Raw genomic sequence first — 25,249 nt, forward strand, 5'->3', positions numbered from 1 at the left:
TAAGTATCTCTGCAGCAGCACCGCACGTATATATGTATGTATTATATGTAGAGCAAATACGCATTGAAAACGCAGAGCGAAACAATGCCGCCGCTGCTGCTGGCGTACTCGGATTCGCGCATATTATATACTTATAATTATATAATTTACATAGTTTTTATGCGGCGTATACAATACGCGACTTCGGCCATTAAATATTAGAATCAATTGTATACGCGCCTTCTCGCAATCTCGAGCACCGCCAGGCCAGGTGCAGCTTTCCATTATAAAATATACTAGTGATAAGGAGTTTCCTGAATGAAGAGATTTCCAGGCGAGAGTGATTAAACCGCTCGCTCTTAAGTACAATAATATTTTACAGCAGTCGGTAATAAACAGGTGATTCGAAACGTCACTCAATGCAGATACGCTCAGCTCTCAAGGAAAACGTATCCGCTGCAGGAGACGTCCTACGCGATACGTAGTACTTACTCTAAAACGAGGATGCGCGAGTGCGTGTCGGATAAAATATGCCTCGGGAGCGCACGAGGGAAAAACTATGCAGCGACATAAGTATATACGGCTATGGGAAAATCTCCGCGTCGATGCTGCGTCGTTGTTATAACAATATACGCAATTATACGCGCGTACAACTCCGATGCTCATCCACTTTGTACATTTGAATTTCCCTCCTCGTTCTTTTCCCCTCGGCGCTGCGCACACAGACGCGCGCGTATTTTTTGTTTATATTACAATATTGCATCAAGGGCCGAAGAAAAAAAAAGAGCAAGAAAACGGTCCATCCGCCGGATGGGTTCGTACCTGAGCGCTCGTTTTTCTTCCTCTGTATACAGTCGTCGTGTGAGAAGGATTTTTTACTTCCGTTTTTGCGCCGATTCAAACTCGGAAGAAAATCAAAACGACGACGACACACGGCTCGCGCTTTGGGGAAAGCCCGCCGAGCGCGAAGAATGAGCCCGCATGAGACGGGCCGTCAGTGCTCTCTGCGGAGACATCGGGAAAAAACAAATCAAATCCTCGAGAGGCCTCGACACCTCAGATCCGTATCTGCCGAGCACATAGCGCTTTTACCCCCATGCTTACTATAAGCCAGTATAGCGTGTGTTGTGTGTTTTTCAGCGATCGTCCGTTTCCATGCGCGCACACGATCGCCGCATCGGCCCGTGTGTATCTGTGCCGCTGAGTGAGAGAGAGAGAGAGAGAGCAGCTCTCTCCGTCGTCGTAGATTTTATCGCCAGATTTTTACAAAGTTTCCTTATCTCAGTTTGCGTACACTTACCGCACCTTTTAAAAGGCTTTTACACGCGCGCTGGAGAGAGTGCTCTCTATAACTATAAGCTTTGCCATCGGGGTGTTGGCAAGAAATTCGTCGAAGGAAACGCGCGAACAATTTTTTTCGTCCTTTTCACGGAACAGAGTGAGAGAGAGAGAGAGAGAGAGAGAGAGAGAGAGAGAGAGAGAGAGAGAGTCGACACGTGTTTACACAGCGGCTGATGCAGGATTTTTCGTTCCGTATACAGGCAGACCGATGCGGCAGCGCAGCAGCGCCAGCTTTAAATAAACGCCGCGTCTCTTTTTCCCGATAAACAAACACGAAGAAAAGAAAGCTGCATAGCGAGGAGCAATTAAAAAAGCGCGCTCGCATGAAAAAAAAGTAAAAGTAGCACGCGAGCTATGAATGACGGCATCGCAGGCAGAGAGAAGAAGAGGCAAGACACGAAGCGGCGGCGCAGGTTCGCGCGCGCAGCATCCCTCGCCGGGGGTAGAGCGCGCTATAGACTTATACACGCGAGCATCGGCGGCAGCGCCAAAGCAGAAACTGTAGACTGTCGAGAGAGAGAGAGAGAGAGAGAGAGAGAGAGAGAGAGAGAGAGAGGGAGAGGGGTTGCAGCAGGCTCACACGCACGCACGCACGCACACGAGCGTGCGGAGAGGGGCGGGCTGAAGGTCCCGGTGCGCATGCGCGCTTGCCTCGCTCGCTTTCCCTCTCTACTCCGCAGCTACAGCGGCGGCTCGGGGATCCTGGCTCTCGTTCCCTCTCCGTCTCGCCCGTGCTGCAGCGCCGACTAACTGTGTGTGTCCTGGCTTCCCGCCATGGCTGCGGGATGACACTCGAGGATTGCCGAGCTCGCCCGAGCAGACACGAGGGCCGAAACGCGGGCAGCTGCGAGCAGCAGCAGCAGCAGCAGCTCGGCGGACAAAGAATACTCTCGGAGCGTACACACAGTCACCGCGCGCGGCGAGCACACTCAGCACGGGCCAGCCCGCAACCAAAGGTACACAGCCAGTACAGGCGAGACCGGAGTGAGCTGCTGCGCTCGCTCTCTCTCCGTCCGTCCGTCCTCGGAGTTGCTTATTTTTTTCTTATTTTCATCACACTCACATACACCCACACGCGTACCCTTGGTTTTTGCAACCCTCCGTAGTGCACGACAAAGTGTTAGCGCCGCTCGCCTCGTACGCGCGCCGACACATAACCTAAACGACGCCGAACAGCCGATCTCCTGCAGCGACACGCAAGTCTGGATTCGAAGGCTGCTACGGGCCAGAGGAAGACTTACGCCGCCACTTGGCGCACTCACCGTGGTACATACTTGTAACGTCCGAGTTTTGTGCTTATACCGCAGTCGCGCGTGCTACTATCCGCCGGCTGCAGGATCAGTGTGCTCTCTCTCTCTCTCTCTCTCTCTCTCTCTCTCTCTCTCTCTCTCTCTCTCGATATATATATATACACACACACACGCGCGCGCTGCGTCGGTACAGCCAAACTTATACTTGTGTGCAGTTGTTTCAACAGTGGAGAGCTGTCCTACAGTGTGCGAGATGTGTTTTGTTGACTTCTGCGAATCGAAGAGAGAAGCCCCGCGGCATACTCCTTCGCACTCACCCTGACTTCTGTTTGTGTGTCCGGTGTGCAACCTGCAGCATTCGTTCGCCGATTCCGCAGCCCGGAACTCGGTCAGCGCATCGATGCAGTGAACCTTTTTTTAACGATATATATACTCCGCGCGTGTGTTTTTTCTTCGCTCTCTCTCTCGCTCTCTCTCTATCTCACTCTCTTTCTTCGGCCGCGAGGGAGAGAGGGGCAAGGTGTCGGTGCTATATACATCGCGCAGTGATGCTGCGGCTGCGGAAAGAGCGACTTTCCCTTTCGTTCGAACGCGCGACCTTTACATCTACTTATTGCGCCGTTCTCGGATCCTCTTTGCTTTTCACGCGTATATCGAGTGCCCGGTGTGTTCATTCACTTTTCGCATACAGACTCTCGATGTACTCGTGCTTTGTTTTCGCCGGAGGAAACAGCCGCGAGTTTGCGGGGCTTCGTTTGCGTTGTAGTGCGAAACTTGCGCGGGAGAGAACGTCGGCGTGAAACTTGAATCGTGCAGCGACGCGGAGGAAGGTTGTGCGAGCAGGAAAATAAGTAGCCGATACGTATCAGCCTCGATTCGAGTTATTTATACGAGCTTCGACCTTTTTTCGTGTTTACGAAAAATCGCTGCTGTCCGCCAGCACACAGTTCCGAGATAGTCGATTCGACGTAGAATGCGCGTGCACATCTCGCGGCCGATAATTAACGACTTCGTTCTCGCGACGTTATCGTCGTGATTTTTTGCCGCTTTCTTGAATCGGAAAGCGAGACGTATGAATTATCCGCCGATTGCTCGCGACAGAAACAAAGTAACAAAAAGGAGAGTCCGAATGAGAAAGAGAGGAACAATGCCTATAATTCGAGAGCTAGTCTGATGCAACGTTTGATAAGCATAATTTGGCAAAATTTATCGAGAGCAAGAGCCCGGGAGAGAGGAGCAATCGATCGAAGCCAGCGATTAGAGAAAGGAAATCGAAGCAGCAGCGTCTCTGCTCTACTAGACGTCGGTGCATCGTTCTCTCTCTCTCTCTCTCTCTCTCTCTCCCCGTGCACGCTGTTCGGGCCACGAGCTGAATTATTCGTTCGGCAGCAGCAGGAGCTTTTTGCCTCGATTTTTTCAGGCCGGCGCGCGTACTTTTTTTCCTCCTCTTTCTTATCCGCTGTATATACGCGATAGAAGGGAGCCGCGAGATTTCGGCCGGTTTCTTCCCTCGTTGGACAGACGGAACGGATCGAAACCTGCTCGCCGCCGCCGCTGCGGATCGCGAACGAAGAGAGAGAGAGAGAGAGAGAGAGAGAGAGAGAGTGAGAACAACGGGCTCTCAAGAAGAGATTTACGGGCAACGTGCTGCAGCAAAGACCCCTTAGGCCCCGAATATGTATAGACCTACATTGTTCTTTTTGCTACAATTTTGCCTTTTGTTTTTGCGCGCCGCTGCCAGATTCTTTTAGCCTTTTTCATACCCCGCACTGCAGCACCGAGAGTTTAATGCCATTATTACGCGTGCTGCAGTATAGTGTCGAGTCGCGTTGTAGATATAGGGCCTACGTGCGTCACGCGCCTCCAACGCGTTGATAGCGGAAAGTTGAAAAACTATCGAGACTACGATATACAAGCGCGAGAACGTCGCGGATAGTTTGTTTCCTCTCTGTACAACAAGTAAAGTACGCTGGATGTTGTACACAGAGTAGGCTAGCGACGGCGGGTCGAACGTGGCGGCGCGAAGAGGCCGCATTAATCTGTGGTTTAGCGAAGCAATTTAAATATCAGCGGCGCGCACGTTCAACGCAATTTTATATCATTTCCGATACCGCGCGCGCGCGCGCGCTCTAGCTTCAGCAGTGTGGGTCGGTTTAAGAGCTCCTCCATGTCACACGCCAGCGCGGCGCAGCTCGGTATTTTATATAATACAATAACAAAGCGTTATCGGCAAACAGTCATAGGATTTCCCTCGCCGAAATATTGCGCGATAATAAGACATAATAAAACATGCCGAGGTGTATATAGTGGAGTGAGAGAGGGAAAATCCCGAGCCGGCGCTTTAAACGCGTTATACATTTTTCGGCAGCGGAGAGTAGCGCGCAATACGGTAGCGGCGGCGGCAGCCCAGCACGTGTTTCTAAACAGCGTATATACATAGCACACGCGCTCGTGTACACAGCGAGCGAGGCGCGATGAGGGAAAGAGAGAGGGAGAGAGGAAGGTTCGCGAGCGCGAAGGAAGACAGAAGGGAATTACGAGAGAGAGAGAGAGAGAGAGAGAGCCAAGTCTGCGCGCGCATGCGCGAGTACGTGTGCGTGGGACCTTGAATCAAACAGCCTTTGTCACGAGAGCCTCCACCGCAGCAGCGGCAACGGCACCACGAGGCCGGCGAAAGTGTACCCGAAGCTTTTTTGCTCCGAGTGCCGCGCGCGCGCGCGCGCTCGCGTATTTTTTATTGCTTTTTTTGCGCTCGCTCGCTTCTCTCTCCCCCTTTTCCCCTTATTTTTTCTTTCTTCGAAGGCACGAGCTCGCGCGTACGTAGTATACGCAGCAGCAGCAGCAGCAGTAGTATAGTAGTTCCTTGCCATTTTTACTCGACTCCGCTGCTGCCGCGGCGCCGGAATTAGCGTCCCCCGCGCGGAGAAAGGGAAAGAAATGCGCCCGTAAGAAAGAGCGATTATCTCAGATTTTAATTAGTCCCGAGCTTTCGGGGGCTACTTCGCGGGCACACACTTGCAGCGGTTCTATTTCCGTTCCGTACACGCGCCCGACTCTCTTTGCGTGTCTTCGAGTTCGCCCCGCGAGAAGTTGCCTCGCTTTATAACGCTCCTTGTGTACACAAGTATTTGTTTCTCGCGCTGTTAACTTCGGAGAAGCGATGAGTTTTTAGTACGCGCTCATGAGGGAATCCCGGCCCGATACAAAGTAGTCGCATTGTTTGGCCGTATGGCAGCGATTATCGAGTGAACTTGCGCGCGTTATTGTTATCGGCAAGTTTCTCGACCTCTCGACGTCTCGACGAGCGACTAAAGTTCGCCGACTTTTTGCCGCGACACGTATCGCTGCTGCTGCGTTGCGGCGAGCTCCGATGCACGTGTGTATAATGGGCTGCACCACGTGGAAAAGCGCGTCACGGGCGAAAGTGCCGAACGACAGTGCAAGTTTCCCGGAGCGATAGCGAAAGCGGCGCGGGAAGAGGGAGAGGGGGGGGGGGGGAGAGAAAGCCATTAGCAGCAGCAGCAGCAGCCCTACATACGGCCCTGCGCTCGTTGCAGCGGCGGCTGCGTGTGTATATATATGTAGGTATACTCTCGCGGGGGGTACGCGCGCACGCACGCGCCTCTACAGCGAAACTCGCGAATTGCGCGCCGCGCGCACGAAGAAAGCGAGAGTTGAGCTTGCACGCGCTGCTCCGCTGCTGCTGCCGGCGCAGGAGCCGATCGATATTTTACTCCGAAACGTCGGCGCTACGTCGCCAGCACGTATACACAACTCTACGCCTCTCTCTTTCTCTCTCTATGTGTAGACGAGTAAGAGTATACTTTATTCTTGGGTGTATGCTTGCGATTTCACGTAAGAGCGCGGCCTTGACGACAGGCACTCTGGCCTTGCGCTTACTCTCCCTCTCCACATACACACAAACACAGACACGTGAATCATGACACTCGCAATTATTGCAAGCTTCGATTTCTTCTAACCAGGATCCCCGTCTCTGTTTCAGATCGTACAAATCAACCGCCTTCTAACAAGCCACGTTAACCTCAAGTGATTTATATTTTCTTACACGAAGAGAGTCCACGCGCGAGAGCAACAATTAGTGAGTTTATCGGACCGGTGGACACAAGAGCTTTAGGAGGAATATTCAGGAGCAGCAGAGAAGCTATATAGTATATCTGTAATATTTAGTGCAGTACAAAGTCCGTCAGTGCCAAATGCAACGCGAGAAGCAAAAGTGAATTTTCTAGATGTAACAGAGTTTTCGAAGAAGAAGAAGAAGAAGAAGAAGAAGAAGAAGAAGTACACCGTAAACCAAAGAATTTAACCATTTTTCTACAAGCCTCCCAGAACCGGAAAGCAGGCGCGAGGAGAAAGTGATAGAGTGAGCAACGGATCTACTTCAGTTCGTATGCCTAAACCTGTCGAGTACAAAAGCCGCGTAGATAGAGCATGTCGCGCGTGATATCGCGGAGCCGCGGCACCTCCCTGAGCTAAGGGAGACGCGCACAGACGGTAGAATCGTCGAGGGCACGCGGGCAGCCAGAGGACCGCACGGAGCAGCGAAATAGCCAGCAGCACAGGCAGTGAGAGCCTCGGCACGATGGGGCGAGGAAGATGAGCGCCGAGGTGAAGAAGGAGGTCGTCGCCTCCGAGAGGGTGGCCAGCCCTCCGGCGGCGGTCGCGACCTCGGAGTCAGCGGCCGAGTCCGCCCGGCACCTGCCGCCCTTCAGCAGCTTCGCCGCCGACGGCAGCAGCATGGACACCAGCGCGAGCCTCGGCAGTCTGCAAGCCCACGAGTTCTCGATCGGCACGGGCTACGGCTCCTGGGAGCTCTACGAGGGCCTGTCCGGCCGGCTCATCGACGCGCGCGGCGAGGTCGTCCTCGCCTCGCACCTCTCCAGGCCGTGGGAGTCGAAGAACGCGATGCTCGCGGCCGCGGCGGCCGCGGAGGGCCTGCCCAGCTTCGCCTCGCAGTTCAGCGGGCCGACCGAGCCGGGCGCCGGCCAGGGCCAGCCCGGCGAGCAGCCCCCTCAGCTGACCACGCTGACGCCGCTCTCGCCCGCCTCGATCTCGCACTCGCCGCCCGTCTCGCTGCCCAGCTTCCACACGCTCGGGGCGGCCCTGCCGGCGCCCCAGCCCCAGCGCGCCCCGCCGCCGCCCCTCGGCTACCCCCTCGTCCCGGCGCCCGTGCAGGCGCGCGAGCTGCCCTCGCTGCAGCAGCAGCTCGTCGACGAGCGGCACATCCAGCTGCTCGGGGCCAGCCCGGTCTCGCAGGGCTTCGGGCCCCCGCCGATGCAGCAGCAGCAGCAGCAGCAGCAGCAGCAGCAGCAGCCCGGAGGGCCGCCGCCTCACCACGCGATGCTCGTCAAGCAGGAGTACCCCCCGCTGACGGGCGTCCAGGTGAAGCAGGAGTACCCGCAGCTGCACCACGCCAACTTCCAGAACCCCATGTCGACAGTGCTGGACTGCCCGTCGCCGACGTCGCGGCCGGGCGGCGACGGGCGCAAGAAGGAGCGGAGAAAAGCGCGCGCGGGCTCGCTCGACTCGGAGGAGGGGCCCGGCGCCGCGGAGAACTCGGGCCAGGTGGCCGCGGTCTCCTCGACGGGCAGCCGCAACGCCCACCACATGGGCGCGGGCCTGAACGACGGCGAGTCCGACGGCGCCCTCGGCGACAAGCCCGCCAAGAAGAAGCGCAAGCGCTGCGGCGAGTGCATCGGCTGCCAGCGCAAGGACAACTGCGGCGACTGCGCGCCCTGCCGCAACGACAAGAGCCACCAGATCTGCAAGATGCGCCGCTGCGAGAAGCTCACCGAGAAGAAGGTCAGTCCAGCCAGCTATATCGTTATTAACCGCGCTCGAGGCGAACTTGGCCCCGGGGGGATGCACACTGCGTCTCCGCGGACCGAGAGCGATGATAAGGGGTTCACTGCACTCTCCGAAGGCTCGCGATAACGCTTTACGTCGCCGCGTTATATTCCTACGGCAAAGTTTTTAATTCGAAAAAAGCCAGCCGGAGTTGCCGAGTTGAAAGCTGCGCGGGGGGAAGAAATTCCGTAGTTAGGCGAGAGTCATTAAAAGTCTTTGCTCGGCTTGGCAGCGAGGCTGCAGGGAGAGCGAGCGAGCAGTGCTCCTGGCGGACAGTTAGAAGGGCTCGATTATTGATCGAGACCTGCCTCTACTTGGCACTGCTGCTGCTGCTGCTGCTGCTGCTGCTGCTGCTGCTGCTGTAGCCGCGCGTGTACGCGTTTCTGCCACTGCGTACAATATACAGTAACTCTTTTCTCGCGACGAGCGCAGCTCCGCTTATCATAGGGCAAGTTCAAGGCGCTCGCGCCTATCGAGCTCTTGTTTGCCGGTCTATTGTGCGCGCGGCCGATAAGCGCGCGAAGCGTACGTTTCCACGGCCTGATTTATTTCATCACATAGATTGTCGATGAAATTGAGGCAGCCGAAAATTTCGCGGACGCAAACAAATCAATTGTGCGCGAGAGCTGTGAGTCAGTCCCGCGAGCCGTGACTCGGGAGGAGAGACGCGGATCGGGTTTTGCTGCTGATGACGCTTATCGGCCGAGAGAGAGAGAGAGAGAGAAAACAGTCGTTTTCGATTCTAGGCACGGTTCCTTTGATCCTCTCGACCGACTGACTTGCACGTTCTCCCTGACTCTGCATTATGCAACTTTTTCGTCCTCTCTCCCTCTCTCTCTCTCTCTCTCTCTAGAGTTCCGAGCGTAATCGCGTTGCGATTCTCTTCGAGCTCGGAATAAACAAGAGCAGATGTCGCGTCGCGAGCAAATAAGGCCGCGTTAAATTAAATTCGCCGCCGGAGAAAGGAGACGCGGCAGCGCCTCGTATTACCGATAATCAATAGTACAATGGCACTTTTCGAGCCGCGGGAGTACCAGAGTGGCAGCTGGCTCCAAAGCAAACACCGCGAGCTCACTTTTGATTTCGAATCTGGTCTGTGTGCGTACGTCGATGCATAGAGGCATTCGAAGACGATACGTGTGACATAGAACGCGTTGCGTGTGTGTACAGGCTCGCCGGCGCCGTCACAACAATCCACCGCTCCTCCCCCCCCCCCCCCCGCAGCACTTAACACCCTTTCCATCCCGAGGGAAGATCGTGGGTCGTCGCTTCTCTTCGACGGGGCTACACTTCCCCCCGTGTTCTGCGGCTATCGTGTCCGGTCTTTCGGAGCCGCTGTCTCTCCGCGCTACACGCACGTGTGTATACAGCCTCGAGGCTCTTCTTGTCGCGCGCACCTGGTTAGCGAGCGGGCCACCCACTCCCCGGCTTAATAGATGGAGATAGCGCGGCGGTTCGATTTTATCGCGCGGCTCTTCCTTCTTGTTTTAGCCCGATTCCTCATAAATTAGCCGCTCCTTCCCGGATCTCGTTGCTCCTCGATTTTCTCGTGTATAATACCGACGACCGGCGCGTACACACACGATAAACTGAGCGGCTGTAACGTTAAACGCTCGGTAATAGCCGGTTTGCTTTTTTCCATGATACACCGCGAGTCGAGCCGCACACAGCAGCTGTTTCGTCGTGGCGGGGCTGCGCACGCGAGCGAGTTTCACCCGATGCGTGTACAATACGTCATATACTCGGCTTTTCCTTGGAAGGTACAAAATTTGCGGCAGGTTAGGGATGGCGAGGGTTCATCGCGCGCTCGAACACAATGGAAATTTCGAGACGCGCATCAGGCATTGACTTTGCCGCTATCGCTTCTATGCGTCAATATAACGCGAGCGCGCTTTCATGATCGCTCTTTTCTTCATTGTTTCGCCGCCGCCGCCGCCGCCGCCGCCGCGACGATACGCGCAAAAATGAGATAAACCGCGCGTTGTGTGTATAAGATGGAAGACGTGCGTGCTTGGGCTCGTAATACATACTTTTTTCCTTCTAACGCGCGTTTAATATACAAGTACGTGCAGAGTTGGTTGGCCTGCGCCGAGATAACCCTGAAGAACTCGCAGGCAGCAATGCAGCATCGTGACCGCTTATCGCCACCCTCTTATCAGTCGCTCTGCAACTTTTCTTTAAATCGCTCCGACACTCTTGATGCACACAGTACGCGCATATACGAATTTCGCAATGTTTCGACGCGAAAAAGCATAATTGCAGTATCTGTACACACCCGCGCGTAACCGTATAGCCTCGCGTGTAGCATAGGCGAGGAGGAGGCGGGAGATCCTCTTTCTCATCCCATTTTCATAGGCTTCCTTGCTCGTTTCGATTTATCGAGAAACCGAAACCTCCGAAAGCCTTTTAAGACGCCATCGCACGACTACTCGCGGGGGTATTCCCTTTCAGAGAGCATTACACGGCCTGCGTTTTCTCCGGCCAGCCGGGAAAATTGATTGACCTGGCGCCCCTCCATATCAGGCCTTCTAGTTCGGAATGATTCTATTTTCTGCGGGGAAAAATAAAAAAAATAGAGCGCAGCGTTATAGGATATTGCACACTTAACCCTTTGAATGTCGATCGGTCGCGTATATGGAGAAGAGAGGACACCGCGGTGGAGGGGGATCGGTAAATAATAGCCGCAAGACTGCAGTTCGGCCGCTGCGGGCAAAGCTCGCGGACAGATGGCGAATTAACATATGCATGTGCGCGCGCTCAGCTCTGCGAGATCTCATTCCAGATTTTCGAGTCTCTTTCTCTCTCTCTCTCTCTCTCTCTCTCTCTCTCTCTCTCTCTCTCTCTCCCTCTCACTCTCGCGTGCCGCAACGTGAGAATTTGCTGGATGTCGTTCCGAATATACAATACGCACGCACGAACGCGTGCGCATCTTTGCATTTAGCGAAAGGCGTTGTTAATCGAGTCTATATGGCCGGCGAACGGAATATATGGAAAGGCAATATTTACTCGGATTATCGCGCGCGCCTTTTGTTGTTGCTTAGCCGCGGCGCCCGAGTTCTGCACTCTGGACTTATCCCACCCCGTTATCGCTCTATATAGCTGCAAGCTCAGCGCCACTATCGCGCCCGCGTTGTGTTTTGTTGCCGGCGACGTAAGCCGATCGACGGATACCGCGTGTATACGGTAAACAATATTTCTCATTGATAAAACGGCGATTGATAAGAGTTCTTTCTAGAGCTTGAAAAAAAATTTTTTTTGAGTACGACGTCGTAGATTCAGCGAAATGTCGAGCGAGATGTGCCGAAGATGAGAAGAGGAGGGGGGTAGAGAGAAAGAGAGAGTATAGAGCGAGCGCGCGCGTGGCGCGTAACTCTCGCATAGGAGCGCTTCTCAGTCGATATATCGATCCCCGCCCCCACTCGGCTGCTGCTGCTGCTGCTTCCTGCCACGGAAACAGGACTCTCTTCGCAGGATGAGTCACCATCGCCACCCAGCCTCCCCAACGCGCGCGCACGAATTCACTCTCGCTCTCGGCACGCACGCAGCAGCCATTGGCGCACGTGTTCGCTCGCTCTCTCTCTCTCTCTCTCTCTCTCTCTCTCTCTCTCTCTCTCTCTCTCTCACACACACACACACACGCAGACGCAAAGCGCACGCACACGAGCTCTCGAGTGTACAGAAGCTACTAAAGAGAACTGCTATTCTGCACACACGCACTCGATCGACCCGTCGCGCGCTCGGCACCTTCCTCCTTTTTTTCTGCAGCAGCGGCGGCGGCAGCAGCAACGCCGCCTATATTTGCCGAGTCGAAAATTCTAAAGCCCGTTTTACATTATTCAACTCGCATGCAGCAGAGCAGCCCTTCTACGCGCCGGCTACATGTACATACGTCCCTGAAAAATATTCACGCGCCGTGCTCGGGATTAGATTTCGCCTCTTGTTTGATAGGAGAAAAACCTATAGGCGTCGCAAGGGCTTTAATCATGCCGAGTCTGACGAAGCGCGGAAGGCAACAGAGTTCACCCTCGATCTTCGCGAAGAATAATAACTTTTGCAACTATACGGGGCAGCGTACACACATGGGTATAGACGCGCGTGGAAGTGACGTGCGCTTAATGACAAGGTTACATTTTTCCTTTCAGCGAGCGCGTACTTACACGCGGCTGTACGCAGCCGGTGCAATTAGCATTGAAAAATGCGAGCGAGCCGCAGCAATATGCCGTGCGTTTTTCGCGGTGGAGAATAAAATAACGAAACGAGCCACGCGATCGCCTCAATTCATTTATACGCATATAAGTATGAATTTCTTTGTCATTACACGACACGCCGCCGCCGGGCGAAAACCGCACGCGCGCGTCTCTGTGTTGCACCGCAGAATTGAGCGAGGGACGCGCCATCTTTCGGCGAGCAGCGAACGATAATGCGCGTGTACGCACTTTTTCCGTTGAGTTATTCCAAAGGTCGTCCTCTGTGCGTGGGGGGGGGGGGGTGCGTACGTACACCGCAGGCGGTTTATCACGAGGGATTAGACAGCGGAGCGGCGCACGGTATCATGGGAAGCCCCATGAGGATGTAATCTGGACAGATTCGCCAACTATCGATTTTGAGGTGCAGCTGAGCGTGGCTCGGCGTGCGTGACGTTGGCCACGACGTCGCACCAGCAGCAGCACACTGTGACTCACGACACTGCACACGAGCCTCGAATAATTATGTATCTGCGCTTTTGGCTTTTCCCTCCTCCTCCCTGCATTATTTATATTGTTTAAAAGCGCGTGCGCGCGCGCACCCCGTTGACACAAAGAACCGGAATTCGCGATTTCTCTTTTCCGAATCCGTGCGCAGTGTACACGCAAGGCGTGAAAAATCGTGTGAATCGGCAGTGGGAGGCCGGCGCAGGACTATGGAGAGCAACCGATGACACAAAAAGTCCGAAATTCCCGCGCGACAAAGCCGGCATTGACCGGACACGCTAGGTATAGCTCCGCGGGAATCTCTCCCTCTGTGTCTCGCAACTTTTTAAAAAGATCCTTTCTCGAAATCCGAAGAGTATAGTCTGCGCGCCCAGGTCAACTTTTTCTCTCTCTCTCTCTCGCTCTCGCTTCTTGGTCGGCCCCATGCTCTTCCCGTGAAACCCGGAGCGGGCCCATAAAGAAAATAATTATCGCATTTTCGCGACGATTATGGAGCTCTCGCACGCGCGCGCAAGAAAAAGGGAGAAGGAGCGAGGCACGCCGATGGGTATATACATTCGCCAAGGACGCGCGCGCTGGAGAACGGAAATTGACGCACTTGCCGTTATGGCGAAAGAAAACGGAGAAAGGACGATGCGCGCGGCGAGGCAGCATATAGTAGCAGTAGCACGTGCTACTTTGCCGGACGATATACGAGCGCGGAGCCCCGTCAATCCAACGGCCGCCACCGCCGCTTCTCTTCCGTTCTCTTCGTCTCTCTTATACTCTGCAGCGAGTTTTTTCGAGCGATGCCCCTACCACACGACTCCGTGTACGTGTGTGCTATCTCCATCTCCGTCTCGCGGCGAAATGCACTCGATGCCGCTACCGCTGGACGCCGCCGCCGCCGCCGCTCACGCACACGATGGATGCGGAGAGCGCGCAGGTAAAAAGGGCTCTCTCTCTCTCTCTCTCTCTCTCTCTCTCTCTCTCTCGCTACAGCTGTCTGACAGCTGCTCCCTGTCCTATATACATACGTGATGAACCGCTCGCTGTACGTAAACGCGCCTCATTTACGTGCGCTTCTTTCTCCGCGCATTTTTTTCGCTCGCCGCGCGTTCGATCGAAAATCGCGACCGCGCGGAAGTGGACTGTGAGCATCCCTTTAAGCAGCAACCCCCTTTTGAAAATCTCTCTCTCGCTCACTCTCTACTTCAGTGGCATTTCAGCTCCATAGAAATCGGCCCTATATCCTATCTATCGCATCCTCCCGTTGTCTTTTTGGCCGCGATGTCCGGGCCGCGCTTCTGTCGCTCTCTCCGCCGGCGACGGTTCCGCTGCTCGAGCTGCCTCAATGCGCCCGCTTGAGCGTGAAGGTTATCGCCGCACGAGCGCTCTCTCTCTCTCTCTTTCTCTTACTTTTTCTCTCTTTCTTTTTCCACGGCTCATGTGTACGCCAGTGCTGCCACTAAGCTCGTCGATGATCCCGACGTCGTAAGCAATCGAGACAATACACCGGGGGAGAGATCGATTCCGCTCGAGTGTCTCCCTACATATGCTGATGTATATGATAAAATCTCTCTCAAAAAAAAAACTTTTTTCAAAAGTGAAAATCTTGGCAAGAAAAAGGCTAATAAACGTAGTGAAATCTCTAAATATAAAAATGTCAAGTAAATGTTTTTTGCTATACGCATTAAAATATCATTTTTTGGGAAAACATAATTTTAACTTTAATTTTATATCTTAATGCCTATAGCAAAAAACATTTACTTGACATTCTTATATTTAGAGATTTCACTACGTTTATTAGCCTTTTTCACTTTTGAAAAAAGTTTTTTTTTTTTGAGAGAGATTTCACATCTTTTACAAAGCATATTCTTCTTGCTATTGCACTTCATTAAATCTTGATCTATTCGATAGACAACAGGCAACTATTGGTTCAGACATTGATGGCATCGCGCATATAATCGTATAGCAATATATGCATATATACGTGTAGCATTACATGCATATTATAATCGCGTGACGCCGAGTAGCAGACGAATGTCGGTAAAGTAGATTAACTACTGTAACCACTGGCGTATAATACCAAATATACTCACCGGAAGTCACGTGACCGGAGGAGACGAAAAATATCGGGAGAGGATGGAAACTGAACGAAATGAGATATACCGAGCAAATTTTCAACTAGCAATATTAAGTTAATAACTTAATATTCTTGAATGAACCTTTTATACATGAAAAATTAGGATAATATATTTAAGTAGATACCAACAGATTGCGCATACGCGCAATAATAATGATTTAAATGCAATCGAGATAGTTTTTAAGGTTAGGAACACCTAATTTCAAAGTATATAGAGTCGCGCCGTCGACAAATCGTATTTGGTACTTTTTCTTGCCAAAGCGGCGCTATCGCGCCCCTTGATTAAAACTCGCGGTTTTCAGGGCGCACATACGCGGAAGAAGAGAAGACGACGCCGCGAGTCGCTGGATCGGCTGATCTCTCCGAGACAACACGTGAATTATGCCCCGACAATGCCGCTGATTGACGCTTCATTGTGACGTCAGGCGACGAGTAGCGCTGCACTCTCTGTCATACGCGCGATGAAGGACAATCACTCGCTACTATGAGCGCGTAAACGCTCTCGTTCTCCGCCCGATTTAGTGCACGCTCGCTGCAAAAATTGACTCGTCGCGCGTTTTTAATGCTCGATCCTCATTTCACCTGATTGCGAAATTCGGGAGAGCGAGCACGCGACGTAATCGTAAATTTCAACCAAGGCCCGAGATAATCAGCAATCAGCCGGAGATGAAAAAAAAGAGAGGAGAAGAATTAAGGGAGAACCTGCGGCGTGTCGGTGTAAGAACGCTATATAATTCTCGCTCGCGGTGATTTATTCGCGCCGCGGGACCTTCCTTGGGACTTTAAAGTTCAATCGATAATGAAAAGCGCAACATGGCGACCAATAATCATCAACGTGTGCACCGCGCGGAGATGAAAGAGTGCGTACGATATGGAAATACGAAAACATGAAAGCGTCTCTTCTTCCGACGTATTAATTCGGCTGTAGTCTAATTGGACTAATTAGGCGTTGATTAGAAGCCGCCTGCGTATATAGTTGGACCTATATACCGGATCAGCTCCCGTGGGGACACTCGAGTAGACTGACTGCGTAATACCGGGCGCTCGCGTAATCAAATACCGAAAACGCGCGCGCGCGCGCATATCACAGGGGCCGGAGTTTCTTCTTCACCCTTTCTTTCCGCGCTGACCGATTTTGCGTTTTTCGTATACAAAGTACAGGCCTGTGCTTCTGGGCGAAGGTAGGAGAACAAAACTAACGACGCCCGCGGCTTACGCCACAGCATCGCCCATAAATCATACCGAACGCGGCTCCCCGAGAGTTATAAGCCGCATGCGTAAAATATATAGCTCACCCCGCAGAAAAAAAGGTAGAACGTATTACGAGATCCGCGGTCCGTCGAAAAGCCGCACATGTGTGCTGAGAAATCGGCTGCTGCTGCACAATGGCGTAATTCCAATGGCACCCCTGCACACTGTGTGTGCTCGGGGGCTGCAGCTAATCCCAATTACGGACGGCCATTAGTTTTATTCGTCAAGGAAAATCGGCTTGCAGCGCCGGCAGCAGACTGCGCTTCCGATTCATTTCGTCCGCGCAGCTTTCTCGCTGCAGCAGAGAGACGCTAATCGATCCAAGTCAGCTGCCGCTCGCTCCGCGTGTCTTGATTTATGCTCCGCTCGGCTAATTGCGCTTATTTACATAAGGACGGATCGGCGCGAGTGTATATAATACGGCGTCCAATTAAACGGGCGAGGATCTGCGAGAGGAGCTAGGTTTTTTTTTCATCTATCGTGCACTTCGAGGTAGACAAAGCGTTTTGCTTTATCATGTATCATTGCCGGGGAATCAAGCCTCCTTCGAACGAGGCGTGCAGTCGCATATGCATGCGCCTACAGGACTGCCTAGGAGAGAGAGAGAGAGAGAGAGAGAGAGAGAGAGAGAGAGAGAGAGAGAGAGAGAGAGAGAGAGAGAGAAACTAGATCCGCGCGCAGCTGTCGTGAAACCGGAAGCTGTCCACAGCGGCCATCTTGTTTGTACAGTTGCCATAGTCGCTACGGCATACACTGGAAAGAGACGGATCCTTTAATACCCAAAAACGCGCGCGCTCTCTTCGAAAAAGGATATTATACCCACGAATCGCTTTATAATTTCCAGATAAAGCCGAGATAAAAAAGTTCTCCGATACTCTCACCCGTGGACGTCGATCTTTGACGGGCGTGTGATTTCTCAGGGGCGCTGATTTCAGATTTCTGGAATTTATGGCGCGCAGCGACGACTCGCGCCCTGATGCTATATATTATACAGTTCCGAGTTGCGATCTGTACGCGCGAGAGGAGGGAAACCCGGCAGATGGCACGGGACTTTTTTTACGTCGCGATTAATCGGATTAGCCGAATCCCCTGCGCGCGCGCGCTCATGCCGAATCGGGATTCGCACGCTCTCCGATGTCTTCGATCCCCGACGCCGTCGTCGTCGCCGCGTCCCTCCTTACACAGTCGCGAAACAATCGCTGAGAGAACGCGTTCGCCAAAAAGAGAGCGAGAAAGGCATTTAAAAGCTTGAACAAATTCGTAGAGGAGAGAAAGGTCACGGAATGTATGTGCTACGGAGAGAGAGAGAGAGAGAGAGAGAGAGAGAGAGAGAGAGAGAGAAAGGGGGGAGGGGTACGAGCGAGAGTTATAGGAGCCGAGGATTTTTGACAGATGTGTGACCTTAGGACTTTTCGAAACAATCTGGAGCGAAACGAGAAGCACGTGTGGAGGAAATCCACTTCCTTTTACGACTAGAGCCGCCGCTGCAGCGGCAGTAGCAGCAGCAGAAATGGCGGCTTAGGGAAAAAAGCCTGCGCCGAGAGAGAGAGAGAGAGAGAGAGAGAGAGAGAGAGAGAGAGAAAGAGAGAGAGACGGCGAGAATCACGGAGCAGCTGCTAATAGAAGGACCCGCGTAAATACCATATACCACGTCGACGAGAAAAAGGGGGGGAGGGGCGCGTATAATAGCCATGGAAGCTTGGAAACGCGCCGTGGCCGGATTCAATCAGCCCCGGCGAGGTCTCATTCAACTAGCTCTATTTCGGCCGGCTACACGTATAATGATAACCTGTCGTCCGGCCTCGATAACAACCGTGTCTGCGACTCCGAACCGCCGCCAGAACGCTCGCGTGTCTTATTAAGTTCGCGTGCAGATTTTGCCTTTGAAAATTTCTTCCAAATCTACCGACTTGTCGCGGAAGAGTATAGAGCTATCGTTGCGGGTAAATCTTTAAAAGGACGGCAAGTAATAATCCATCGCGTATAACGACGCAGGGCAAAGAAGGAGAGTCGCATTGATGCTCCGCGAGGAGGAAAATTTAATTACCGAAATCCACATAGAGCCGCAGCCGGTCCATTTACAGCTCTCGGGCGTTGCTGCGCCAGTATACTATAACGTACAGCGAAGTCCGATCGCTCGCCGCCCAGCAGCAGCAGCAGCTGTCCGGCAATTATTATACTATATTACCTACGGGACTTGCATCTCTCCCGGCGCGCTAGCGTTGTATACCTGCGCGTCGTTCTTTTTTTTCCCTCCACGTCGAGTCCTGCCGAGGTCATTTTCGAAATCGATGACGCGCATCGGCCTTTGTCATGCTAACGGCGTGTAATATCCTACACGAACGTGTGCGATTTTACGCGTATGTGTACGTGCAGCCCGCATTAGATTTTCGGGGAAAAAAGTTCTCGCGCGTACTTTTCTCCGCCAAGAGAGAGAGAGGCTTTTATCCAACGCGAGTCGCGTATACACACACGCGCGCGCACTGCGCAGACGAGACACCTGGCCGATTTTAATGATCGTCTGCTTACTTTTTCTTTCTCCCTCTCCTTCGCTCGCGTACAATGCAGATAAATCTTGCATTAATGCATGTAAAGCCGCACAAAGGAGAGAGGGATACTGTATACAGCTCAGTCGCGGCTACTGGATGTATTCAATGTAACGTAACGGCGAAACGAGTTTTTCGCATCAGCCCGCGACGGGCGAATTTCCGAGAGAAATTCGCGAAGACTAGTTATTATGCAACAAACCCGCTGCTGCGTAATGTATATGATGGGAGGTGGTGGACTAGCGAGGAAATAAAAGTGTTTTTCGAAAAGAATAAAATTCGATCAAAAGCGCGGCGGCGGCGGCGGCGCGCATAAGTGAATGGGAGCTCGTCGGTCCTTTTTCTTCGCGCAGTGTGTGTACGTTGTACGAGTGCCGACCGTTACGGGCTTAGGCGTTGCTCACAATGGCGGATATTTTTATAGCGATTCGCGACGGCAGCTACATCAACACAACCGGTTTTTCACTCGCTCGCGCGCGCGCGCGCGCGGACATCTGCCGCCGCTGCTGTACGTATACACTCACACAGACACGAGTACACCTATAATAATGAGCGAGAGCAGGCACACAATCGCTCACTCAGCCAAATTCATCATTCCCGCGCGCGAGTGTATAGCGCGTATACAGAGCTGATCTGCCGGTGACACTCGACCTTTCGCTGGAGATTGTAAAAACGAGATGGACTACTTCAGCAGCACGGCTGTTGGGATGAAAAAAAAAATGAAAACGTCGGGGGGTAAAGAGAGACGAAATCTCAGTACATGCCTCGCTCTAGCGTCGTACATATAGATAGGAGGAGCGCGCGCGTTGAAACAAAAGAGCCTATCAATCAATTCCGCGCTGCGCAGCGCAATTCTCGCAATGAGATCTGCGAGTGCATTACATTAACCTACAGACATACATTAGTGCGGTATGTACGTGCGGTATACACACAGACGGAATAGGGCCGCTTGTACATTGGACTGGAATAGTCGCGCCGCGCGATATTTCCTAGTCCTGGCCGATTTCTCTTCCGATCTCTCTTCTCAAGTTTCGCGTCATCCACAATTTCGATACACGCGGTAGCGCGTCAGTGGCACGCCTCGCGTTCAATTTGTCAACTGCCCTCGCAGGCCATCTGTCCAATTATATGCTCCGAGCTCGCATGATTAAAGTCTCTCGCGACGTGATCTCCATAAACTCGATTCGCGACGCTTCTTTTTACGCGTCCCCGGGGCGCGCGAGCGAGCGAGCGATAAGCCGCGCGTCAGAGACACACACGGCCCGCTGCATTATGCATCGACACGTCCATATCCGCGTCGCGCATCCAAGAGTGTATACTACTTATATCGTTCTATGCACACGCCCAAACACACACACACACACACACACACACACACACACACTCGAGGCTCCTTTTTGTTCCCGGGGCGGAGTTATCTCTCCTATACTCGAGGCTCGAGTCCTTAGGCTGTCGCCTGCCGCGCGCAGCTCGAGATATATTTCCGTCGCCCAGAACGGCCTGTAATACATATCGCCTGCAGCCCCTCCGCGTATACCGTGCGCATTAGATATATCGAGCGCGCGATTAGCGAGCACTCGCTCGTCGTATTTTCCGGAAAGCTGGCGCTACCGCTTTATTTTTAAACCTCCGCCGCGTCCCAAGTGATTTTCAGCCACTTTAGAAAGTGATTCGAATGACTTTCCTAGCGGCGCGAGAAAGGGAATGCGGGCGCGGCGTTATATTGGGACGGGCACCCTTATATACACACACACACACTCTTCTCGCTCTCTCTCTCTCTCTCTCTCTCTCTCTCTCTCTCTCTCTCTCGTAAAGCATTCGCACCCCCATGAGCCGCTTCGTCGGCCCGAGGCGACGGAATTTACTTAACGATAAAGGAAGATTTAGGGATCATTATCTGCCAAGGATGAATTTATCTGTTGCCGACCCGGCTAGAGCAGTTCTCAGGCGGTTCGATCCGGAGCACTTTTTACGCAAAGTTTAAACTTTATCGCCCCGCCCTTACGTTATATATACGCCCGACGAAGTAGCGCGCGAATCAGCATCCGTCCTTGGGATTTAATTGAAATCGCTCGGATTCCCGGCCGGGAAAGAATTTCATCGCGCGCAACACACATCGCAAATATTTAATTCACGCGCAGCTCGTTGCTGTAGCTGCCAAAGCAAATTGCGCGTCACGCAAGCGAATATACAAGCGGCTGCGTACGACGATGTGTGGTTCTGTGTGTGTGTGTGCGTGTGCGTGTACGAAGCGAAAAAGAAGGAAGAGAGCTGTGCTGAGCTTATTTTTTATCCGCCGGCGAGCGGGCAATTGATGTCTGTTGCCGCGAGCTCGTTGCGAGAGAAGATAGCGCGCGCTGTGACGTCCCGCGCGCATAATCAGCGGTTAACAGGTTTTATGAACCTGTAACGTGGACACGACGGAAGCCGCACTCAGCGGACATGGCTGCGCCGCCGCCGCCGCCGCCGTCAAGCTCTGCGTCGGACCAATTTGCCGCCGCTCGAACCTCGGCTACTTTATATACTATACTCTGAATACTCATCGCTCCCTCACTCTCTTGTGCGTCGTCGCTGCTTTTTTTCTTCTTATCGCGCTGCGCGGCAGCTCGTTGGAGCATATTTTTATTTTTTGACCTCTCTCTCTCTCTCTCTCCCTCTCTCACTCTCTTTAAAAGGCCGAAGAATTGATTTGGAAAAATCCTATGGGAACGTCGAGCGACGCACGAGTCCGGAGCGAGCGACGATCGAGCCAATGAAAATAAAAAGGATGTCAGATTGCCGCGGCGTCGGAAGTTACGGATTAAGTTAGGAAGTAGACAGTTAGTGTCGCTCGAGCGAGAGAGAGAGAGAGAGAGAGAGAGAGAGAGAGAGAGAGAGAGAGAGAGAGAGAGAGAGAGAAAGAAGTGCACACGCAACGACCAGGAGAAAGAGAGAGAGAGAGAGAGAGAGAGAAGAGCAGAGCAGAGAGAAAAAAATAAGAAACGAAACGATCGAGTCCCACGGCGATTCACGCGTTAAAACGCTATTCCATTACTGCACGAGCCGAGCGTCGTTCAATTTTGTTCGAGGCAAAGAGAGAGACTCGTTAGGTGCCTACACTCTCTCTCTCTCTCTCTCTCTCTCTCTCTCTCTCTCTCTCTCTCGCTCTCGTGCGCGCGATGCAAAGTATAAGCATTAACGAGTCGGGCCACGCGGTTTGCGCGCAGGAAAGGCTAATGATCGGGCATCGGAGAAAGAGAGCACGTGGTGGTGCGCGCGCCGAAAGAGAGTTTCGCGCAGACTCGCCTTCCGTGCGTGTATTACACATAGTTTGTGTGCGGTCATCGTTCGCGTGCGCGCGCCCGGCGAACACGTGACCGCACCGCCACCGCTATATGCGTGTGCACATCGTTCACACACACACAATCGTCCTCCGTACTCTCTCCTCTCTGTCTCCGGCAAGCGTTCGCGTCTGCAGCGTCTCTCGCGGCGGCGGGACCTTGACCCGCAGCCGCGAGTACACTCGGCTGCGGCGGCGCGGGATCAGAGAGCGAGAGTGAGAGAGAAACGGCCGTTTTTTCTCGACTCCGTAGAACGCGGCATCCAGTACACTTTGTTGCCCGAATCGCTCTGGACGTTGACCCCTCGAAGCCGCCTCGCGCGTGCAAGATGCTACGCCCAGCTGTTGCCGCGGAGATGTCGGAAGCGTGTGCTACTGTCCCGCGATTCCGATCCGGGACCCCTTCTCCCTCCGCAGTGGTTGAAGACGCGTCGATCCTCGTGTGATTACGGGCCAATTAACGATATGGCAGCGGAGAGAGAAGGACGGGGTCGGACCCTCGTCGCAGCTCGACCCTCCTGTTTTTCGTGTGTTTGCCCCGACACGCGTCCCGATCCCTCTCGCGAGAGCTGAGCACGGAAGGGAGTGCGCGCACCCGCGATAAAATGTAAACCAGCGCGAGAGAGCGCGGACGGCGCCAAAGGGAGCGGAGCCGAGCTGCCGCACGAGCCGCACGAGGTGCAAGGGCGCCGCGCCGCATTGCGCGACTGTTGTTCGGGGTCAGGGTCGCGCTCCCTCTCTCTCTCTCTCTCTCTCTCTCTCTCTCTCTCTCTCTCTCTCTCTTGCTTTTCCCAATCTGGGTTACCGAGGAAAATCCGGCCACTCGCGAACATCGATCTGTTATAGTTTCTTCTGCGAGAGTTCAACGATCGGTTCTGCACGGCGGACGCTCTTTTTGCTCCGTCTGAATATCAGTGGCGGGTCGCGCGTTGCGTAAGAGCCATATAATGCGCCGGCTCGTGCCGCGCACGAGATTTCGGATCTCGTGGGAGAGAGAAGAAGAAGAACAAGTGAGCAAGAGAGAGAGAGAGAGAGAGGGCCAACTCTTTGGCGGAGGGGTTCGGAAAAAAGGGGGGACCCTCGTGCCGAATTATGTAGAAGCGTGCCACACCCTCGCACGCACGCTCGCTCGTTCTCGCTCTGCTCTTGGTGCCCTCGAGGGGGGGTACACGGCCGGGTCACAGTCTCCTCGAGACACCTGGTGGTCTAGACTACCTTTTCACCGGAGATGATGCCTCTTCTTCTTCTTCTTCTTCTTCTTCTCCTTCGCTACCTCTTCTCGCGCAGCTTGCTCTCTGTCAGCGAATCTGGCCGTGAACCTGCACACTCCGCCGCGCTCCCTCTCTCTCTCTCTCTCTCTGAATAATAATCGCGCGCTTACGTATAGAGGGAGAGAAAGCGAAGAGGAAAACTGACCTAGACCCTGAAAAAGAAGGAACGCGGCGGTCAGCGCGTATACATCAAAGCTCCTCGCGTGTTGGAGGGAGGTGCGCCTAGGGGGGCATCGAGCACTCTCCCCAATAAACGGCGACGAATTAAGATATCAAATGGTCTTTGGTCCCCTTTATCCCCGCAGTCCGCATGTACATTTTTCCTCCATGACGTCTGGCAAGGCGCGAAGGTCGTCGCAGCAGGGCGATAAAGAGGCTGCTGCTGCAGAGGGGCGATCGAATCGGGGCGGCGAGAGAGAGAGAGAGAGAGAGAGATAGAGAGAGTGAGCGCAGTACAAGCCGGTGGGGGTATGAATGAAATCCCTCCTGGAGGGTCGCGCAGACTCGGGGGTGCCTGACCCTCCTGCAAATCCTGCATCGCACGACTAGGCCATCGACTACGTCTGTTGCGCGTATACCTATACTCTGCTACTCTATACAGGCCCGGGACACGCCGCCCAAAACAATAACACGCACCACGTGCTCTTCTTCCTTTCTCGCGTATACGGCATCCACGTGCTCTCTCTCTCTCTCTCTCTCTCTCTCTCTCTCTCTCTCTCTCTCTCTCTCTCGGCCTCCGTCAAGGCGGCGGCGCGCCTGTATAGCAGCTCTCCTCTCTTACGTATTCCGGACGGCTCGCCGCTTATATATCCGACTATACTTGTAAACATTATCTCGCGTGGTACGCCTCGGGAGTAAACACTCGTGCTCTATCTTACGAAAACGAAATTTGTTTACGCTGCATGCTAAAATTAAAAATACGTTGGTTACTCTGTGCGTCGTTGTAATTTTGAAAAAAGGGAGCAAAATTGCGCTGAAAAAGCGAGCGCCGAGGTGTAATTTGCAGTCGGCTGAGTTAGGAGTCGCGCGCGCGCGCGGTCTTCCGGCCCGCGTAAACACCTGTCGATTAGTGCCTCGGCTGTGTGTTATATATCGCGCGAAGCTTTCTCACACGAGCACCGGGGCCCTGTGGCACCTTGCTGCGAGAGCGATCGCAGACACACACGCACACGACGGCCGATGCCTATCAATCCGTGGCGAATGACTCAACTCGAGACTTGCGCTACTTTGTCCGCGCGCGCACATCTGCGCCTGCCAATTGGAATTCCGCAAAAAATCACGCGCCGGCGAAAATTTATGCCTAACGGTATATGCTCGGATTATTATTATTAAACACTACTTTGAGCTGAGTTAATACGAAACATTCAAACTCGTTCGCGATTTTTCCTCGATATCGAGCGCGTGACAGAACCGCCGCGTGTGAACATTTTCCAAGAGCTCTCTCGGCGTATCCCAGGACTCTCGTATACAGCAGACGGCGTTTTATCGAGTAAAGCAGCGGCGGCCGATCGACTGCTGTCGCTGCGGCAACGGCAATATATCAAGCGAGAGAGAGAAAAGCGTAGGTGAAACTTGCAGTTAGCGCTCGCGCTCAGCTCGGGAATGGGAAAA

General features: G+C 53.5%; 1 protein-coding gene across 4 annotated transcripts in view; it reads left to right on the top strand.

Annotated features, from left to right (window-relative positions):
- Positions 1–1,809: 1,809 nt before the first annotated feature.
- Positions 1,810–25,249, top strand: part of LOC100114438 (DNA N6-methyl adenine demethylase) — a 46,585-nt gene continuing 23,145 nt past the window's right edge. Inside the window, exons 1-2 of one of the 4 annotated variants that reach the window (XM_008205118.4) lie at positions 1,810–2,276; positions 6,574–8,390. In XM_008205118.4, the coding sequence (XP_008203340.1) occupies positions 7,185–8,390 (1,206 nt within the window). In that variant the 5' untranslated portion in view covers positions 1,810–2,276; positions 6,574–7,184. Of the gene's footprint in view, positions 2,597–6,573; positions 8,391–25,249 lie in introns of all 4 variants that reach the window. The other 3 variants (XM_031929403.2, XM_001599411.6, XM_032599810.1) reach the window with 3 other exon arrangements.

This window comes from Nasonia vitripennis, chromosome 4 (genome assembly GCF_009193385.2).
Source record: "Nasonia vitripennis strain AsymCx chromosome 4, Nvit_psr_1.1, whole genome shotgun sequence".
Lineage (NCBI taxonomy): Eukaryota > Metazoa > Arthropoda > Insecta > Hymenoptera > Pteromalidae > Nasonia > Nasonia vitripennis.